Genomic DNA, 18350 nt, shown 5'->3' on the forward strand with positions numbered 1-18350 from the left:
GGGAGGATCGTGCCATCAAGATTGTGAGTGCGGTCAAATAATTGTTCAGGTAGAAAACAAACTCAATAGTAAATCCTGTCCTGTGACATTATATTGGAAGGGGAGATAACCAGAGTATTATTCGACTCTGGTGCTAAGATTTCTATAATCTCCAATGAGTTTTTCAATTCTAAATTAAAAGGCAAAATTTCGCTCATGAAGGCTGATATCATTCCATTAGCATATGGAGGTGAACCTATTAAGGTGCATGGTTACTTCATGGGACTTATAGAGTATAAAAATAGGTTGGTGTCTGGAAAAATGTATGTTTCAAAGAGAGGAGACCGCATAATTAGCTGGATACACCAAGGCAATTTAGGTGTGTTTCTAGATCCTAACGCTGATCCACCCATACAACTGAGAAATAAAGTGGATCGTAATGTTAATCTATCTGTATAAATAAGAGACAAAGTTCAATCTGTTGAAAAGAATTGTGCGGATAAATATATACATGACTTGAAAGAAGAATTTCCTAATGTTTTTAAAGAAACTTTAGGGTGCTTGAAGGGTTACCAACATAAAATCGTTAAAAAGTGATGCTGTACCAGTGTGTGGCAAAGTTAGAAATGTGAACTGTAAGAGATGGCTGTGCACTACTGTGGTTGTGTTTGAAATTTAAGGCGTACTTCGTGCTCCTTAGGAATACCCCCCGCAGTATGAATAAAATACTCAAGAAGACACAAATGTGCAAAAAACTTTATTTGAATTTTGATTGAAAACTTTGTTGAATATACAAACGCTGAATTTTTCAGCACTAATCTTTCAGTGCCCTAGGTGACACTTGCACATTCCGTGCCAGTGCTGTCTCTTAGTAAAGTTAGAAATGTGCCACTCTCTGTTAAGGAAGACCAGAAGAAAGAAATCCAGAAATTAAAAGATTGTGAAATTATAGAGGAGGTTGAAGGATGTGAATGGATTGCTCCGGTTGTTGCAGCACGCAAACCCAATGGAGATTTGCGTCTCTGCATTGACCTGAGACAACTCAACAAGTGTGTGGTGGTTGATTGATACCCATTACCCAATATTACTGAGTTATTGGTATTACTTGACGGTGCAAAGATATTCAGCACCATAGATCTTACATCTGCATATCATCAGATTGAGTTGGAGGAGTCATGCAGACACTTTACATCTTTTATAACACCATTTGGCACATTTAGATTTAAAAGGATGCCCTTCGGGTTAGTATCCGCTTCATCTGTATTCCAAAGAGTTATGGAAAGAGTATTAAAAGATCTGCCTGGTGTATGTATATATCAGGACGACATTTTAATATTTGCCAAAGATGAACTTGAACATGATGCTAGACTTAAAGCTTTATTGAGAAATTTGTGCAAGCATAATCTCATGATTAAAGTGGGGAAGTGCAGGTTTAAGTCTAACTCTATCAATTACTTGGGACACAACATATCAAGTGATAGTGTGAAACCAAAGTCTGAGTTTATTGATGCTATCATGAAAATGTGTTCACCTAAGAATAAAACAGAATTGATTAACTTTTTGGGAATGATAGAGTACTGTGCCAAATTTGTGTTGGGTTTTCCTAGCTCTACCGTCAACATGAGACAATTGTTACGCAAGGGTGAAGATATTAAGTGGACTGAGCTTTGTGAAAAATAATTTTTGCTATCAAAAAGAAACTGAGTCAAACTCTTCTTTAAAAAGTTGTAATCCTGCAAACAGATGCGAGTGAAAATGGGTTGGGAGCTGTGTTAAAACAGAATGGCCCTAGTGGTGTACGAACCATTATGTTCTTGTCGAGAAGCCCAAGAGATCCTGAAACGCGATACTCTGTTGTGGAAAGGGAAGCTTTGGCGGTGTTTTGGGCAATAAAGAAATTAAAAAAGTTTCTTTGGGGTTTGGATTTTGAGGTGCATATGGACCATAAACCTTTGATAGAGATTTTTAGCAAGAAAGGTCTGGATCTTTTTTCTGGTAGAATAACTAAATGGATTATTGGTTTACAGGAATATCATTTTGGAATCAAATCCATTCCTGGAATTGAAAATGGTGTGGCTGATGTATTGTCACGTTTAGTCTCCATGGAACATGTGGAAGAAGATTCTGAAGTTGATGATGAGCTGGTGTGTGTTGTAGATTATGACATTATTTCAGAAGAAAGATGGTCTGACGAATTGAAAAGTGATGCAAATTTGTGTGAAGTTATGTCTTTGGTGAAGAAAGGATGGAATAATAACAAACAAGGTTCAGAATTTACAAAATTGTTTTGGGTTGTGCGTAATGAATTATCAGTAGAAAATGATTCGTTGTTTCGTGGGACAAGGCTTGTTCCACCTAATAGTCTTAGAAAAGAGTTGATTGATTCGGTGCATGTTTCTCATTCTGGTTTATCCAAGAGTGAAGAAAGACTACGAATGTCATATTGGTGGCCAGGAATGGACAAAATGGTGGGGCGTGTAATAAGAGATTGCATTCCTTGTAATCTTAGTGACGAGTCAAATTGCACACATGTACAACCTATGTTTTTAAGAAGACGTCCTAATGGTCCCTGGCAAGACATTGCTCTTGATATTGTTGGTCCTGTACATGCTAAAGAGTTGCATGTGTTTGTAGTCATGGATATGTTTTCTAGGTGGCCTGAGGTGTTCTTTTTGTCGGTAGTTGATTCTAATAGTGTAATTCAATGTTTAAAAAATGTATTTGCTAGAGAAGGTTTACCTGCTTTAATTTTACCCGACAACGGTGTTCAGCTTATTTCTAAGGAAGTGGAACAATTCTTATCTTCTAGAGGAATTATTAACAAAACCTATTTTCTTTAGCACCCAGAGGCAAATGGTATGGTTGAGAGATTTAACAAAGTGATTAAGGAAACTATTGCATTGGCAAAAAGTATGTCTCTGGATTGGAAAAAAGAGGTCATGGTAAAAGTAGAAGAGTATAGGTTGACTCCACATACAACAACAGGGAAAACTCCTTTCTTAATGTTCCGTGGAAGATTACCCAATACGTGTGTTGAGCCTTTTGGGGTTAATAAATATGAGTTGGAAATAGGGAAGGAGAGTAAATGTGTTAACAAGGATATACAAAGAAAAGATGAAGAAAAAGCCAAGCAAAGAAAAACTTATTTTGATGCTAAGAATGTTGTAAAGAAAACGGTGGTAGAATTAGGTGATTGGGTTATGATTAGCGTCCTGGAACCCTGGGAAGCTCTGTCTAAATTTATGAAACCCATCAAAGTTATTAAAATATTTAATAATGCCATCCAAACACAAGACCATCGTATATGGAATTTGAATAGGGTTGTTGTGGTTAAAGGAAAAATAAGATTAAAATGTGGAACTATCTAATGAAAATCGTTCTTTATGTCAGACTAAGACTGCTGCAGATTATTAAATTCTAAAATGTTAGAACTTCTTCCAGAACAACAAGGCGTCCTGCTAATCTGTCAGATTTTGTTCAGAACTTATTTATATTCAGTTTTTATAATTGTCTTCAAATTTAAGTAAGGGAGATGTGTGGTAATTCTGTAGACTGTTTCTCTAATGCTTTCTTGCTTGAGCTTAATGTCCTGTTGTAAGGGAATATTAGCCATGTAACTTAGTTCTGTCCTTGTAATGATTCTAATTGAAGTCCGTTATTTCAATGCCTGCTTTCTGATGGATGGTATCAATTTCTCTTGGATTAAACTTCATAAAACAGCATCTTAGAGGATTGGATTTATTATGCAGGATGCTTCACTTAGCCATTTACTACTTGATATGATTAAATACATTGTTATTCTGACCAGATGATTTATGTATGTTTTTGTAGCTAGGTGGCCTCAAAATCTATGTAGGTATGCAGGAAGGTGTAAAGAGTTTTTTAATTGATGTCTACAGCTTGATTTGAAGCTCTTGACCACAGACATATTGTTTGCTCTGACCTGAACAAAGTGGTTTGACATGGGTATGATGAATTTATGGTTGAATATTTCTGCTTTCCTTCATCCCAAACAAACCGGGCTCCTTGTGAAGAATTTGTATTGCACTTAAAAATTATTTTTAAAAAAAAGACTTCAAACACTGTCCTGCTTGTACCCATTATTATGTTTTTGTGCCTTAGCCTGCTCTTTCCTAATAGGGCTCTATTTGTACAGTTTACATTTGTGCTGTATTCTTTTTAGGTGTTGGAAGCCTTTGTTCTCACGGCAATTACTTCACCTAGAGAAGCAGGGGAGCTGCACACTATATACTCTATCGGAGAATGTTGGCTTGAGAGTTTGCCCTTTTTATTTTGCCTAAACCTGCCACCTTTTCATTTTCCTTGGGGGATTTTTATGTATGCTGACTTTCTTTCCACCATCTCATTGTTTTAGGTGGAGGAGAATTTAAACATAATTTATCTAATAGCTGCTCAAATGGTTACAGGGCTGATGGCAAGGTATCTGTTAGCTTCTCTGGTGCAAAGAAACATCAAAGAAGCAGCAAAACTGACAATATTCATAACGGCTGTCATAAACATTGAGCTCCAAGAGTTTGCTCTCAAATTATTCCAGAAAAGTGATATGGGCTTCTTTAAAGATAGGGCTGTTATTTCTTTGCTTGTTGTTGCTAGTGCCAGTTTCAGACATACATTGGGGAGCCTTGTCTCCTCTACATACTTAAAACCGCCATTAATTAACACACTTTTGAGAAGAAGGGTAAATTTACAACACGTCATGGTTAGGATTTGGTACCCTTGATCCTTTTCTTCCTGCATGGTAATGCTTCAAGAGTCTTTTACGTGAAATCAACATTAAGGCCTATCTGCTAGGAACCAAATTTACTTGCATTTGGAAATATTTTTTTTAATTCTAATTGGATACTCTTTCTTTCTGGTTTTGCCTTATCACCCACACACCACCTGTCTTTTGAGGAAATTGTTTGTTTGGTAACCTTATGTTGGAGGTCTCTCTGTGGAGCACCTTTTTCAGATCCAACATAGACACCCTAGCGAATATTTGGCAGGTACAGGAGTGGTACCACATAATGCCAAAAGGGTGAATTGCTGAACATTGATGCCTGTAGATTCTTGTTTGAAGTGTTGAAGCTGTGGGAAAATAAAATAGCCATTAGACAAAATCTAGGCAAAGGTACTAGCCTACTTTTGTATTTTTCAGAACCTTTCTTCAGATGTTGAAAGTTCTCTCCATATCAAGACCTTACGTTCTTAAATTTTACTCTAGTTGTAGGAAGGCTGTTGGATTTGGCAAGTTTGTGATTGTTGTGGCTAATGGAGGACAGGGATGTGGAATTCCTATAGCCCGACGCCCAGGACATATTGTTTGGGGTCAAGGGCAACAAGTTTTAATGTGCATTTTGTCCTTGGGACAAGTAGGCCCAACCCCCTGCAGCACAAACCCTTAGGCTGCCAGTTTACAGTACCACATTGTGGCTCAGGGAAGGGCATTCTCTACAATTAAGGTAAAGTGTGTGTTATATGTAATATGTGTGTTAATGCTGTTCAAACTTGTATATATGGTTCATTAACGCAAAGCCTTTATTATTAGGGTGAGCACTAAAAGTAAATGTTTTAAGCTCAGCCTGCACTACTGACAGTGGTTCCAGGATAAAAGTGTACACACATTTTCAAAGTTTTATAATATGAGGCTCTGTATAATGCACCCAGAATGCGCTCTGATTATATGCAAATATTTGCAGAAGCTTGAAAGCAAGAGTGATGATTCTTTGCTTTCAAAATAAAATGTTCACAAAAAATGCATGTAAGAAAAAACATTTTGCTAAACTACTGTAAGATTTTAGGTACCATATCTTTGCAGCATCATTTAGTAACATGTTGATGTATGTTAGTATTTCCTAAAAATATTCAGAATGGAATATCAGTGTAACCAGTTTAAATACGAATATGGAAAACAAGAACAAACAAGCATTGGCAAAGATAGTGGGTCTGAAATTGGTTGTCAGCCTTTTGGTTTTGTCAAGGCGTGACTTGTTTAGGCATGGTTTTTGTAAAAGCTTTTCAGTGTGGGAACTGCTATTCTAACAAGCATTGGCAAAAGCAAAACAAAAATGTTGGTCTCAGCACACATTGCCACAGCGGTTCTGGGCACTGAACAAAACTACTTTGTGTGCCATTATGCTACTTCTAAAAGAGCAGAATACTGTCACTTACAGAGACGCCAGCTGATAGACAGACGGAGAGAGACAGAATTGAAAACAAAACAAAAGGTCATGGTTAACGTCAGGCCTAATTAGAGGCCTAATTATTAAAGAAAGTCTCAAAAGTGCATCCATGGTATATATCCTTGCATTAGGTGCATATGTACAGTTTCCATGAATTCACAAGAATTTACAGAAGTAAGCCAAGAAATAGTAATCCCAGAAAATATTTGTGAACTGCATTTTAGCATGAGCAAATATGCAGGTGTAGATTTGCTTATGTGAAAATCTGAATGTTTTCAAGTTCACTTTTCCTCCAACCACTTTTTTCCCCAACCCTGGAAGAAGTTTTAAGTCTGCCACTGTCAGTAGTAAATTTCAAACCGTTCTCAGTATGGGAAATGATTAGAGAACAATTGGTGAAAACCCTTAACACATGTACGTTAGTAGGTTTGCACAGACTAAAAAGGGCATTCCAACCCTGGAACTATTGCTTACCACTACCTTCAGCCCCAGTATATAGACCTACAGAAACATAGCAGCATAAGGGAATTGCCAGTATTCAAACACTACTATGTATGAACCCTGGCATAATCAGAGAGGCTATATCAGAACTCTTATATAATGAGATTTCTGCGTAATTTGCTGCCGCATTACATGGCAAAAGGGGACAAGTGGATTTTGTTACAGGACAAGTAGATTTATTAAGCAGCCTGCCCCATGGACAAGTAGATATTTTATTAAATTCCACACCCCTGGGAGGAATTAATTTGCACTTTAAGGCTTCTAAGGCTTTTATCAAGCTCACATTGCTTCGGTAGCTTTCCTGCTGCATGTTTTCCGTTCAGTCCTTTAGGTGACTCTTCATGCTTTCTAAAGTATTATGCAGTGGACTTCAGGTTTAGAGCAGAAGCTTAGTTTTATCTAGTCATGTTGCAGAGTATCATATCTAAGTACAGGTTGTTCACAGTTGAGAATTTTCTACTTTTATTCTTCAGTCAACTCCTGCTTAAAACCAGGGTCTAATAGGGAGAGAGGATTAAAGCGCCAAAACTGAAAAGGGGAGTCCGTGCCCGGGAGGGTCACAGCGAGCAATAACGGGGAATGGTCCGAGTAGGTCTGAGGCAGATGGGAAGAATGCGTAGCCAATGGGGCAAGGCCCTTCGAAACAAGCCATACAGCTAACCTCGACCATGACACCCTGGCTGTAGTGTAACAAGTGTCCTCACGCCTAGTCGGATGCAAATGTCGCCAAATATCAACCAGCTCATAATCCTCAACTAGTGACTTGAGAACAGTTTGCGAACGGGAGTAATGGTGTGGTTGCGGGTGAGAGCGATCCATACCAGGAGCAATTGTCACATTTAGCCCCCCCCCCCCCCCCCCATAACAAATGTGGTGACCCATTCTCCAATATCATCCCCCAGAGCACAAGGAAAAGTTTGGGATCATCAGTGTTAGGTCCATAGTAGGACACCAGGGTGAAGGTTTGATTAGTTTTCCATCCCCAAAGGATGGCATATCGCCCCTGCTTATCCGCAACATTCCCTAACGGGGTATATGGAAGGGACTTTCTCACCAGTATGCACGTGCCCCTGGCATACGTAGAAAAGGAGGAAAAGCATGTGTGAATGGCCCATCGAGCAGCAAATGTTGGGGGGACAGTGGGGTTAAAATGTGTCTCCTGTAACATAGCACAGTGTATGTTATGTCTGTCCAAATACGATAGTATGTGCCTTCGTTTATGGGCGTCCCCCCAACCCTCTGACATTCCAGGTAAGGAAACGGTAGGTAGGGGGCCCTGAGCGCTCATCCATTGCATATCCTTGGGCATTGCATACTCCTGCAGCATGAAGTGGCATCCCGGTACTCAGTGCTCATGGTATCATTAGCTCGGAAATCAGTGACATGTCACATGACATGACATCGATCAGCATTAAAAAAAAACAACCAACAATTCCACACCCAGATCAGCAGCCCAATCCTGCTGTGGCCCCGATCCCTCCCTCTCATCCCCCCCTCTCCACCAAATTAGGTTCCCAACAGGGGAAAACATCTGCACCAGTATCATAACTAGTGGTACTAAACCCATAGTCCTCTCAGTAAGGGGTCTCCCACTAGGTGGCGTCCAGGGGTCTTCCTCGCCATAGCGAGGATGCGCGGGGGAATATGTAACGGTCATCTAGAGCTTAGTTACATATTGCCTAGAACCATCCGCTCTTGAAACGGGTGTAGGGGCAAATTATAACTGTTCTTGCTTGTATAAGCAGCAGGGGGGCGGGTACCCATCCCAAACCGTGTCATTGCGATCATCTGTGTCCATACCTCCAGGACAGCCGCCATCATAGCAGATTACTCAACTGGGTCCCAGTTCCCTTCCAGAGGGGGTTGAAAAGCCCCCCTGCATTACTTAGCTGCCCCTCTCACCTATATCAGTCGGGTCAGGGTCCCAGAGATGGTATGTTCATCCGCGGGCGTCATAAAGGAAGTCGAGGGTCATTCTACATCCGAGGTGCCTCCGCCAGCTTCAGGGTGACGAGTCTGCGAAGCCTGCCCCGCCGCCGTCTTCGGCAGGGTCTTCGGGAAATCCTGTGGAAGCTGCGGAGTGCTGAAGAAGTGCTGCTTACTTTGATAGGTCACTTTAAGTTTTGCGGGGAAGAGCATTGCATAAGGTATGTTAAGTTGCTGCAGTTTCTTTCTTTACCGGTAGGACTTTCCGTCTCTGCTCTTGGACCGCCATGGTGAAATCGGGGTATATCGAGAAGTCCATCCCCTCAAGTTGGAGCTGTCCCTTTTCTCTGGATAGGCGCAGGGCCACATCCCGGTCCCGGTAATTGAGCAGGCGGGCAATTATTGGACGAGGAGTCGCACCGGGCGGACTGCAAGCGACCTATGAGCTCATTCCACCACCAGCACCAGTGAGAAAGCTTCCCTTCTGAATAAAGCTATGAGAAGGCGCTCCACATAGTCTTCCATTCTCCCAGTCGCAGTTGTTTCCGGCACCCCCAAAATGCGGAGGTTATTTCTTCAACGGGTTTTGAGATCCTCGTTTTTGGCCGCAATCACCCTCAGCACCCTCTCCATTTCCAGTGTGCGAGACGTAGTCGTGGTAGAAGCGTCCTCCAGGTCTGAAATCCGCCGTTCCGTTGACCCCAGGCGCTCCTCATGTTGGTCCACCTTATGTGACACTCCATCTAGCCGCGCAGCCATGGAGTCTATTTTGGATTCAATAGCGGTCAGGCTAGACTGCATGGCCAGGAACAGGTCCTTCAGATCAGCTGTTGAGGGCGCCCGGGTCTCCACATGCTCCTCTTCAGGGTCCATGTGTGAACGCGTGCCTTTTCGCGCCTCGAAGTTCCGCTTCGGCTGGCGCCCGTTGGGCTTCCCCATGTTGTCCAGACGCCCAGTGTGGCCCTCGGAGGCCGTCCTCTTCTCCGGCCAGGTATTGAAAATGAGGGCCCCTGTCTGAGTTCCACACCCTCCAAAACACAGTGTCACTCAGCAACGGGTTTGTCCCAGGAGGTGCCCGGTGGGGGGAGAGCCAGACCCCCACTCTCTTCACACCAGGGGGGGGGGGCGCAAAGGGCTGCCCCCAGCGTTTCCGCAGCAAGCCTCCTTCGAACTCGCTTGTAGCTCCCCCAGGACCTTCTAGGCCCCCTCGGGACCCCAGTCCCAGCGTTCATCAACTGCTCCGGGTGCACTTTAGTGGCCACTATTGGATTGGTGAGGCCTCCCCCCCAGGATCTTCAATTCGCTATGCCTCCCTGTCCGTGTTGTGGGCACCTTCCCGTTCCCTCAGCACTGCAAGTTTTAAGCTCCAGATCAGCCATCCGGCAGACACCTCACAGGGCCCTCTCAGCCCCGACCTCCAACCAATAGCAATGCAGCCCAGGGGCTTCGCATAGCAAGTCCAGCGCTGTCTGTCCTGGCCCCAGCAGCAGGCCCAACAGTCCGCAGTAGGCCCCACTCACCACCTGTTGTCTCTCTCCGGGAGCTCCCTTCAGGGACGGGGACAGCTCAGCTCAGCTTCCCGCGGCGTTTCGTAGCCTTGCTGCGTCCAACCACCATTCAAATCCGGCACCGCGTCGGTGCCCTGAGCCGGCCCTCAAGCCCCCGCCGCGCCAGCCAAGCCGGGAGGACCCAGAGCAGGCAGCCCGAGGCCCTCCACTCCTGCGGTCCTCAAACACCCTCCACAAGCTCCCTCGTTCTCCTTGTCGCCCTGGCACCGCAGGCGCCTGGAGCCGGCAAGACAGCCCTCGACAGCGTTCCGGTCGCAGAAGCGGGGTCCTCCCCCAGCTCCTCTCAAAGTCGCCGTCAACAATGCCCGCCGCAGGTCGCCGGCTCCTCCTCTCCACAGCCTGCCCGCGGTGTTCAGTAGGGGGCTGCCAGCCCGCGCTCCCACGATGCCAAGGAGCGTCTCGCACGGCACAGCCCACCAGCTCGCTCCACCTCAATCTGGACCAGCACCTCACTCTCCGCGTCAGTTCTCACTCCTACGCCATCAGCCTTCTCGTGTCCACCATGTTGGAGCCGCAGTTCCGGATCGGTCGAGTGAATCAGAGCTCCGCAACCAGGTATGAGCTTATTTCTCGCTCTCAGGCATTTCGGCGTGGTTCTGTTGCACAATGCTTAGTATTTCAGTGCTCATTAAGTCCGGATGGCCAGGATAAATGTCGGATGGTTCTCCGAGCAGCAAGAGCCTCACGATAGTGCGGCCATCTTGCTTGGCGCCCTCTAGCGCCCCCTTCTTGAGTCAATCCTTACTCGCCTTGTGTCGAATTCACAAATTTTTTTTGGGGTATGGATAAAGAGGAAATAAAAACTCATGTTGCGAAGCAGGCAGTTTGTGAGGTGGCAGTCTTGATTTTTTTTCTATATAATTAGATCTATGCAAAAATGGTCTGGTTTCCTTCCATACAGACTTAAAACTATAAAGTCCGGTACAGTGTACCCTATAAGGCTAGATGTCACTACCCCATATCAAGGGTGTCCATCTGTGGTCCTTGAGAGCTGGGTTATTTCCCGATTTTTCACGATAACCACTGGCTATGCAAATGATTTTTATTTAGTTTCATTCTAGGTTAGTTTATTTTGTGTGAATATTCTGAAAATGTGGCATGGATGCAACTTTTTTTTTCTCTGTGTTGACACTTAGTCTGAAGAAAACTTAAACAAATTCTTAAATACAAATTAAAATGGTGATTCTTCAAATAACCATGTAAGTTATACAGTTTGGGGTTCTTTCAATGCACTTCAGAATTTGCATGGGAGCTCAAATAATGGGAAACATCCAGAACAACGAGGCAAGAGCCACGAGTTGCGAAAGCCTACAACCTGAAAACGACTTGCCTGAACAACGACTTTGCATTAAACACGCATGTGCGTGGTTAAGGCAAAGTCTGTCTGTTCTGGTTGGGCAGGGAGAGAGGAGCGTCGGAAAGCGAACAGGACAGGTAAGAGGGGTTTGGAGTAGTTCTTAGGGGGTGGGGGGTGTACATTGTAGTTCTTAGAGGGTGGGGGTGTTCAGGGTAGTTTTTAGGAGGTTGGTGGGTGTATTAAGGGCTCTGGAGGGGTTTGGTAACATTAGCCACAGATAGCCATTTACCATGAAAATTTGTGGTAAAGTAATGCGTGGTTAAGCAAATCGTGGTTAAGATGTAGTCGTTGTAGAGACCGCGTAGCAAAGGTCGGTGTTGTTGAGGAACTCGTTCCGACATACAACCCAAATAATAGTAAATATTCATGATGGAGAGTATGCATTTTCATTTGAAGGTCCTGCCTCTCACATTTGGGCCAGTGTCTACACAAAAGACTCAACCCTGGTTTGCCGCCTACAAGAAGAGGTATGCACTCCATTACTATAATATGTTCCAATGGTTGAACAAGATTCCAATCTGCAAGCTTTTAGCAAACATGTTTCAAAACTTTGATGTGTAGTATTTTCTGTGCAAATGCGAGTGCGATCCTTCCTCGGGCCTATTCTAGACTCAAGGGTGGGAAAAACGTACCCCAGCCTCACTGGGGTGAGTGACGCGTTTCAGAGCCTGCTGCCTCTTTTTTTCAGCCAGATCATCAAGTAACGGTCAAGATGGTGATGCGCTTGCTAGGCATGATGGCTTCCTGCATCGCTATAGTTCCTCGTGCATGATTACACGTGTCCCTTACAGCAGTGCCTAGCGGCAGAGTGGTATCAAGCAGAAGGTCTGTGGTAAGATTTAGTGTTGCTTTGGGTCCATACACATTCCTCTCTGCAATGGTGGAACGCAAACAACCTGTTACATAGACTGCCTTTTCTAGACCCAGTTCCGCTGAAGACCCCTACCGTGGATGCCTCGCTCTCCGGATTGGATCATACAATACAGGGCTTGTAGACGCCCACGCAGCAGGATCTTCACATCAACCACCTGTAGTTTCGAGTTATCAAGCTTGCCCTTTAAACATTCCTTCTACTCATTCACATCTGTATGGACCACACCACATGTTTTGCCTAGAGAAGCAGGGGCCATGCACTCACCCCAGCTGTCTGCTTTAGCCCAGAGCATCTGGCAGTTGAAAATACATCGCAAGGTGCATCTGGTCATCCAATCCATTCCTGGTCGGGACAACAACTTGGCAGACTTGCCAGCAGGATGCAACAACAAGCCCATGAGCTGAACTCCACCCCAGACCCTATTCCCTTACTTCAGGCAGTGGGGCATTCCTCAGATCTGTTTGCCACTGCCTAAAACGCAAAACTATGGGGCCGATGCCCATGCGTCTTACATACAATAGGTGGCGTCACCACACCTTGTGACTCAAAAAGATTTCTTCGAACAAAAAACAGTTGCATACGTCGGAGCCCAACACTAGATGGCATAGTATGCACAGCATGTGAACCGCAGCACTACATTCTACGAACAGATGCTTACAGGGTAAGTAATGTTTTCTTTATTGTTCACTTGATTAGGGCTGAGGCTTTTAGAAAGAAAATGTGTGTAGCATTTTGTGTCCCTTATTGGGGGTTCTCTCTAAGCAGGGTACATTAAATGTTAATAGGCTCCGGCATCCAAATCTGCTATGCTTTTATAGCGTGCCCTCTGATTTAAAACGTTTTCTGATAAATTCAGATTTTTTATCTTACTACTACTGATGTGGTTTCAGTAATGGTTGGAACTTCATTGAAGAGCATGTCATCCTTTGCAGGAGTCATCTGTACGCTGGAGAACAAAATGTTACCTGCAGTAGTAGATTTTCAACATTAGTATCCAGGGGAGTCATATGTGAATGAGTCCCTCCTACGTTATAAATGAGGCGTTCAGTGCCAAACAAAAGTACAGTAACCACAAAGGACGAGATAAAGATGCAAATGTGTTTTGAATAAAAACAAACATGTTAATTTATACAGTTACTATAAGTTAATGAGTCTTTTCGTTTCATTTTATGGATTGAGTATATGGTTTAATGTGTCAGACTTTCACTTAGTCGTTCTAGCATGTGGGGCATTTTCACTACATTTTTGTGCATGTCTCTTGTTACACCATTTTCCTGAGCATGTTTGTGCTTTGTTTCAGGCCACCGATCTCATTAGAGCCTTACAGGAATTAGAAAATGCTGCTTCAGGAGATGCTGCAGTTCATCAGAGGATAGGTTCGTTGCCCATTGAAGTCGAGAATACTGCTTTATTAGACAAAGTAACAGGTGAGTGAACCTAGTGGGGTGAATAATTCATAGCTGTAATTTGTATGCAATTGCTCTGAGGATTTGTTGTCTTTTCTTGTGTATTCTTTCAGATAAAGATTCTGGTGATCATCTGTCTAAGAAGGTAGAAGATGCATGCATGTGTCTGGCAGACTACAATGGGCGGTTGGCAGCTGAAATAGATGATCGAAAACAACTTATCCGTATGTTGTCAGACTTTCTGCAGTCTCAAAAAGAGGTCGTTGCTGAGAAAGAGCAAAAGCTGGACGTGCGTAACTCATTTATGGTTTCCCATATCGCTTTTTTTCATTTATTAACCTCTGAGTGGCTTTGGTTTCTAATTCTGCTGTTTATAGACCAAATTTGTTTGAGGGAAGAAAAAGCTAGAATTCTTGGATGGTCTGTTAAAATGCAGTGAAAGATATGGGTTTGGTAGCGATAGATTGATTGTGAATACTCTACTATCCCTACGAGGATTTTTTCCCCACTTCATGCGTCTACAGGAGGTTTAAATAGTTAACCCTAGCTACTGCATATGTTTTTACGAAGCATTCTACATCTCTGCTTGTTGCTGTTCCCAGCTGTTCGAAGGCTGGCAACTGCTTCTTAGAGGTGTGAAATCAAAGGTGTTCTTATCTCCGAGTGAGGTTTTTTTCACATGGCCGTGGCTCGGTTCCTGCACTGCTCCCACTAGCCTCTTTTTTAGGAGTCAGTGAGTTTTTTCCATCACCTTCTTTTCATTCTTCGGTATTCAGAGGCTGTTGCTCCAAATGAAGGGATCTTCACTCTAGTGATACTCTATGCCTCCTACTGCGTAGTCCCCTAAAGTAGAGCCTATTGTTATGATCCAATTTGAAACTCTACCTATTCTGAGCACTGACATGCTCACCCCTAAATTGCAACTACTGGTAACCTTATATGGAATTTGTATTTGTTTTTTGAAAGACCTCTACCCCGACTGTAACTTCTGTCTCAGCTACCCCTAAAATATAGAAATAAATATTTTCTGTCCCAGGCACTGGTGTTATGCCAGGTCACTGCTAGTGTTGAAAGGCAGGACATGCTTACTGCATTTCTTCCTTGATGATCACTAAGAAGAGTTTCCTTTGCCTGGGCTGGGATGCTGCAGAAACGTGCCTGCCGATATTATAGGTTGCATTTATTAGGCTCCTCATACTATATGTATAGGGGTCTTGATGCACCACCGGGAGTTGCTCTATCCCCCTGCTTTGAAATTAAATCTTTAGGACTGGTAATCCACTAGAGGAAATAAATACATTCCTGATATTTTTGCTAAATCCAAGTCCCATCCAATCAGCTTGTCTTCAGTTTGCAAGGTCCTCTTAGGTCTCCTCAAGCCTTCAACTTGTTCTGTGCAAGCCAAGCCATGCTGCAAATTGTCATACGGTTCCTATTCTAGTTGTTCGAATTTCTCTAAATGGCCATTTAGCTTCATGCTTAATTGGGTATTGTGGTTGCACTTGCGGGCTGATGGGTATAATGTTGATAAGGTGTATCTCTGTCCCAACCTACATGGTGGCGGTACAATGCCGGGCTTATGAAAGCCCACTCCGTGGCATATGCTTGTTTAAAAGCTTCAGGAATGAGGATAGAGAGACTGTATTATCATATCTTCCCCTTGCCGAACTTTCCGAGTAAACTCTGTTTATCTCAATTTGAATGTCCAAATCAAACAATCTATCTGGAGCGCTAACCCGCTGATCTGGTGTTTCAAGTTGATTAAAATAATTAGTTGATCTCGCACCCAGAAACTCTTGAAGAGCCTGGAAAACTATTGTCACCTCTGCTGCACTATCTAGCAGTGTCCGTGCCCACTCTTTGTTTCGAAGCAGCGTCCTCCGTATGTGTGGCATATTTAACACAACACCTGCCACTTTCATGTTTTTGAATTGAGGCTTTTGTTGTGGAAGTTTTTCTTTTTTATGACGTCAGACGAGTACTTTCTTGCTTTCACATAGTTTTCTGATCTGCAATCTGATCTTCCTGCTCTCTCTGCGAATATTTGTCAGATGTTTCCTGAAAGGAATGAGAAGGACTTATATCAGTTTACGGATACCTAACAGGCTGTTTAAGTGATTCACAGTTACGCAGAATATAGCGCGTTTCAGTGGACTCAGGTTGGGTGATCGACCCCTAGACATTGTTTTTTCCTTATTATTTTGTTTATCCCAGCGCTTTTTAGAAGACTCTGGTGCCTGTTTCCAGTTATCCTTTCCAGAATTACCCTTAAGTTGTCTGTATTTGGTCTGTCTCCCAAATTATTTCGATGTAGAGCTGTATGTTTCAGAAATAATCTTTGGTGGTTCTTGCTGTTGGTCTGCTATGGGAACCTGTGCGAGGTGTTGACGTACTGCCAAAACTGCTCTTTCCTCTTTTATGATACATAAAATAATTGTGGCAACTGTGCTGTAATTGCCAATTGGTTTCATACCCAAATCCAGGCAGGGGCAGCCCTATATTAATTTTGAATCTGTTTTAGCACTGCAGGTAAAACAGCTGTAGATGGTGTACTATGTGTTATGGTATGTAGTGCATTGAAAACTGTGCCCCAAGTGGCACATTCATCTACCGGGGAAACCATCCCTAGTGGTAGGTACATTGTGAGAATTCTGTGTTTATCTCGGGTTCCTGTATAGGGGTAATAGTGCTTCAAGCTAGTTAGTTTTTTGTGCAATCCAGAACGGAATTTCCTCCTGACTTGTAGGAACCTTACCATAATTGTGTTAATGGGAACTGGACTAATCGCAAACACAGCTATATGTGGCTGTGCAGATTGAACAGCCCTCGCTGGGGGTTGCTGTTATTGTTCGCATAACAAACTGTGTTAAATGACTGTGCAGTCTATTTAGACCTGTGTAAAGAACATGGAGCTCTATAGCATTGAGTGGTCCTAATGTTGGATATGGTGTATAGTCGGCTTGGATTGGCTAGGTTGCTCCCTCTTTGCCGAACGGGGGGGGGGGCGGGGCAGTCTTGCAATGTTTAGTACATATGGTAGGGTGCTTTGGAACCAATTTGTATGTTCATAGAATGTTAATGGAATGTCTTAATCTTTATAGGCTCTGTATTGGCCTGATATTACAGCTGCAGTGTATGTACGGAATGTTTGTGTGTTGGCAATGGCTGCAAGAAAAGTGACCTGTGGAAATAATACCTCTGTTTTGTACGCTTTGTGGGCCGCTGCCACGAAGTTAGCTTCTCCGCCTCTAAGACGAAGCTCTTGTAACAGCTGTGTTACTGCATGTCTGCAATTGAGTGGAATAACCACTGTTGGTTGGGCCATATTTAATGAGTGAAATTCAAAGAAAGGAACAACTATAGTGGGGTGATCCTTTTAAAGGTTCAAACTTGAACAACCTATCGACCAAACAGGGTTCCCTATTTAGCTGAGGAGGATAAGTCCTGAACCTCATGATGTCTACGTATAAGGTGACTAGGGGCTTTGGGCACACGCAAGTACTACTCAGGAGACCCATTAAATAAATACCTTACCTAGACCGTTGGTGGTGCCATGTCATACAGTTCCTACGAACTAAGTAGGACTGGATATCTGGGCAAAATGACAGTCAAAATATTGGGAATGGTCCCACAACTATCGTTACAGTATATTAGCCTAATACCTGGCTAGCTCACCGTGTGCCATCTGCACCCCAACCTTACAGGGTACCAGATGATATCGGCAAACTTAGAACGTGGCCACTGTGATTCCCCAAGGAAATCGTGGAAACCGATCTACCCATTCGTTGTTACTTAGGCATGTCCACAGAGACGCAAGCCCTATACAAACTGGCATTTCCAACATTTATTGAAGCAATTGTATTCTTGTGTTGGGGAAGAAAAAAATATATGAGCATCAATTATTAGCAAAGGGAAACAAAGCATTGTAACCAGAATTACAAGAATTGTGAAAAAGATAAACAGACCATTTATGATGTTACAGTGATTTATATATCCTACTTGTACTCCTACCTACACTATCGAGAGCATAGTGGGAGTACCTTCTGCCAGATCCCTTGGGATAACCCAACTCCCCATTCCAGTGTGTGGTGCCTGTGTGTGATCCATCAGGAACCCGATCTGTAGAGCAGGCTACCCGTCCTTAGCAGGATAGAGATTCGAGTCAGCAGGGCTGCATCTCAGTCACAGACAAGCGTTCCAGGATAATCCTTAGAAGTGCCCATCTGCCGAATGTGGCTCTTAGATAGTTTATATAACCAAAGCCCTGTTCCAATTGCAATGTCAGAGGCGCAATGCTGATGCGATGTTTCTCTTACAATTCAGAGCGGTCTCCATTTGGACACAAAAGCAAGGGCAACTTGCTCCGTGTTCCTTGGTCTCAAGTGTCGTGAGAAAATGCTCACGGAAAATTGTGCTGTAAGCAGAATACTTTCCAAGTATGTTATCGTGTACGTGCAAGGCATGTAAAAAGTCACGGTCTAAAAATGTTTAAATGCATAGTTCAAATTGGAGACTGTTGCATGGGCCATTTTAACCTTGAAACAAAACAGTCCACCC

At 43.4% G+C, this 18350-nt stretch overlaps 1 protein-coding gene across 5 annotated transcripts in view; it reads left to right on the forward strand.

Annotated features, from left to right (window-relative positions):
* Positions 1 to 18350, forward strand: part of RPRD1A (regulation of nuclear pre-mRNA domain containing 1A) — a 346882-nt gene that overhangs the window by 137264 nt on the left and 191268 nt on the right. For all 5 annotated transcript variants that reach the window (XM_078687582.1, XM_078687586.1, XM_078687585.1 and 2 more), the window contains exons 5-6: positions 13688 to 13814; positions 13907 to 14082. In XM_078687582.1, coding sequence (XP_078543708.1) covers positions 13688 to 13814; positions 13907 to 14082 — 303 coding nt within the window. The remainder of the gene's footprint in view (positions 1 to 13687; positions 13815 to 13906; positions 14083 to 18350) is intronic.

Source organism: Lissotriton helveticus, chromosome 4_1 (genome assembly GCF_964261635.1).
Source record: "Lissotriton helveticus chromosome 4_1, aLisHel1.1, whole genome shotgun sequence".
NCBI lineage: Eukaryota > Metazoa > Chordata > Amphibia > Caudata > Salamandridae > Lissotriton > Lissotriton helveticus.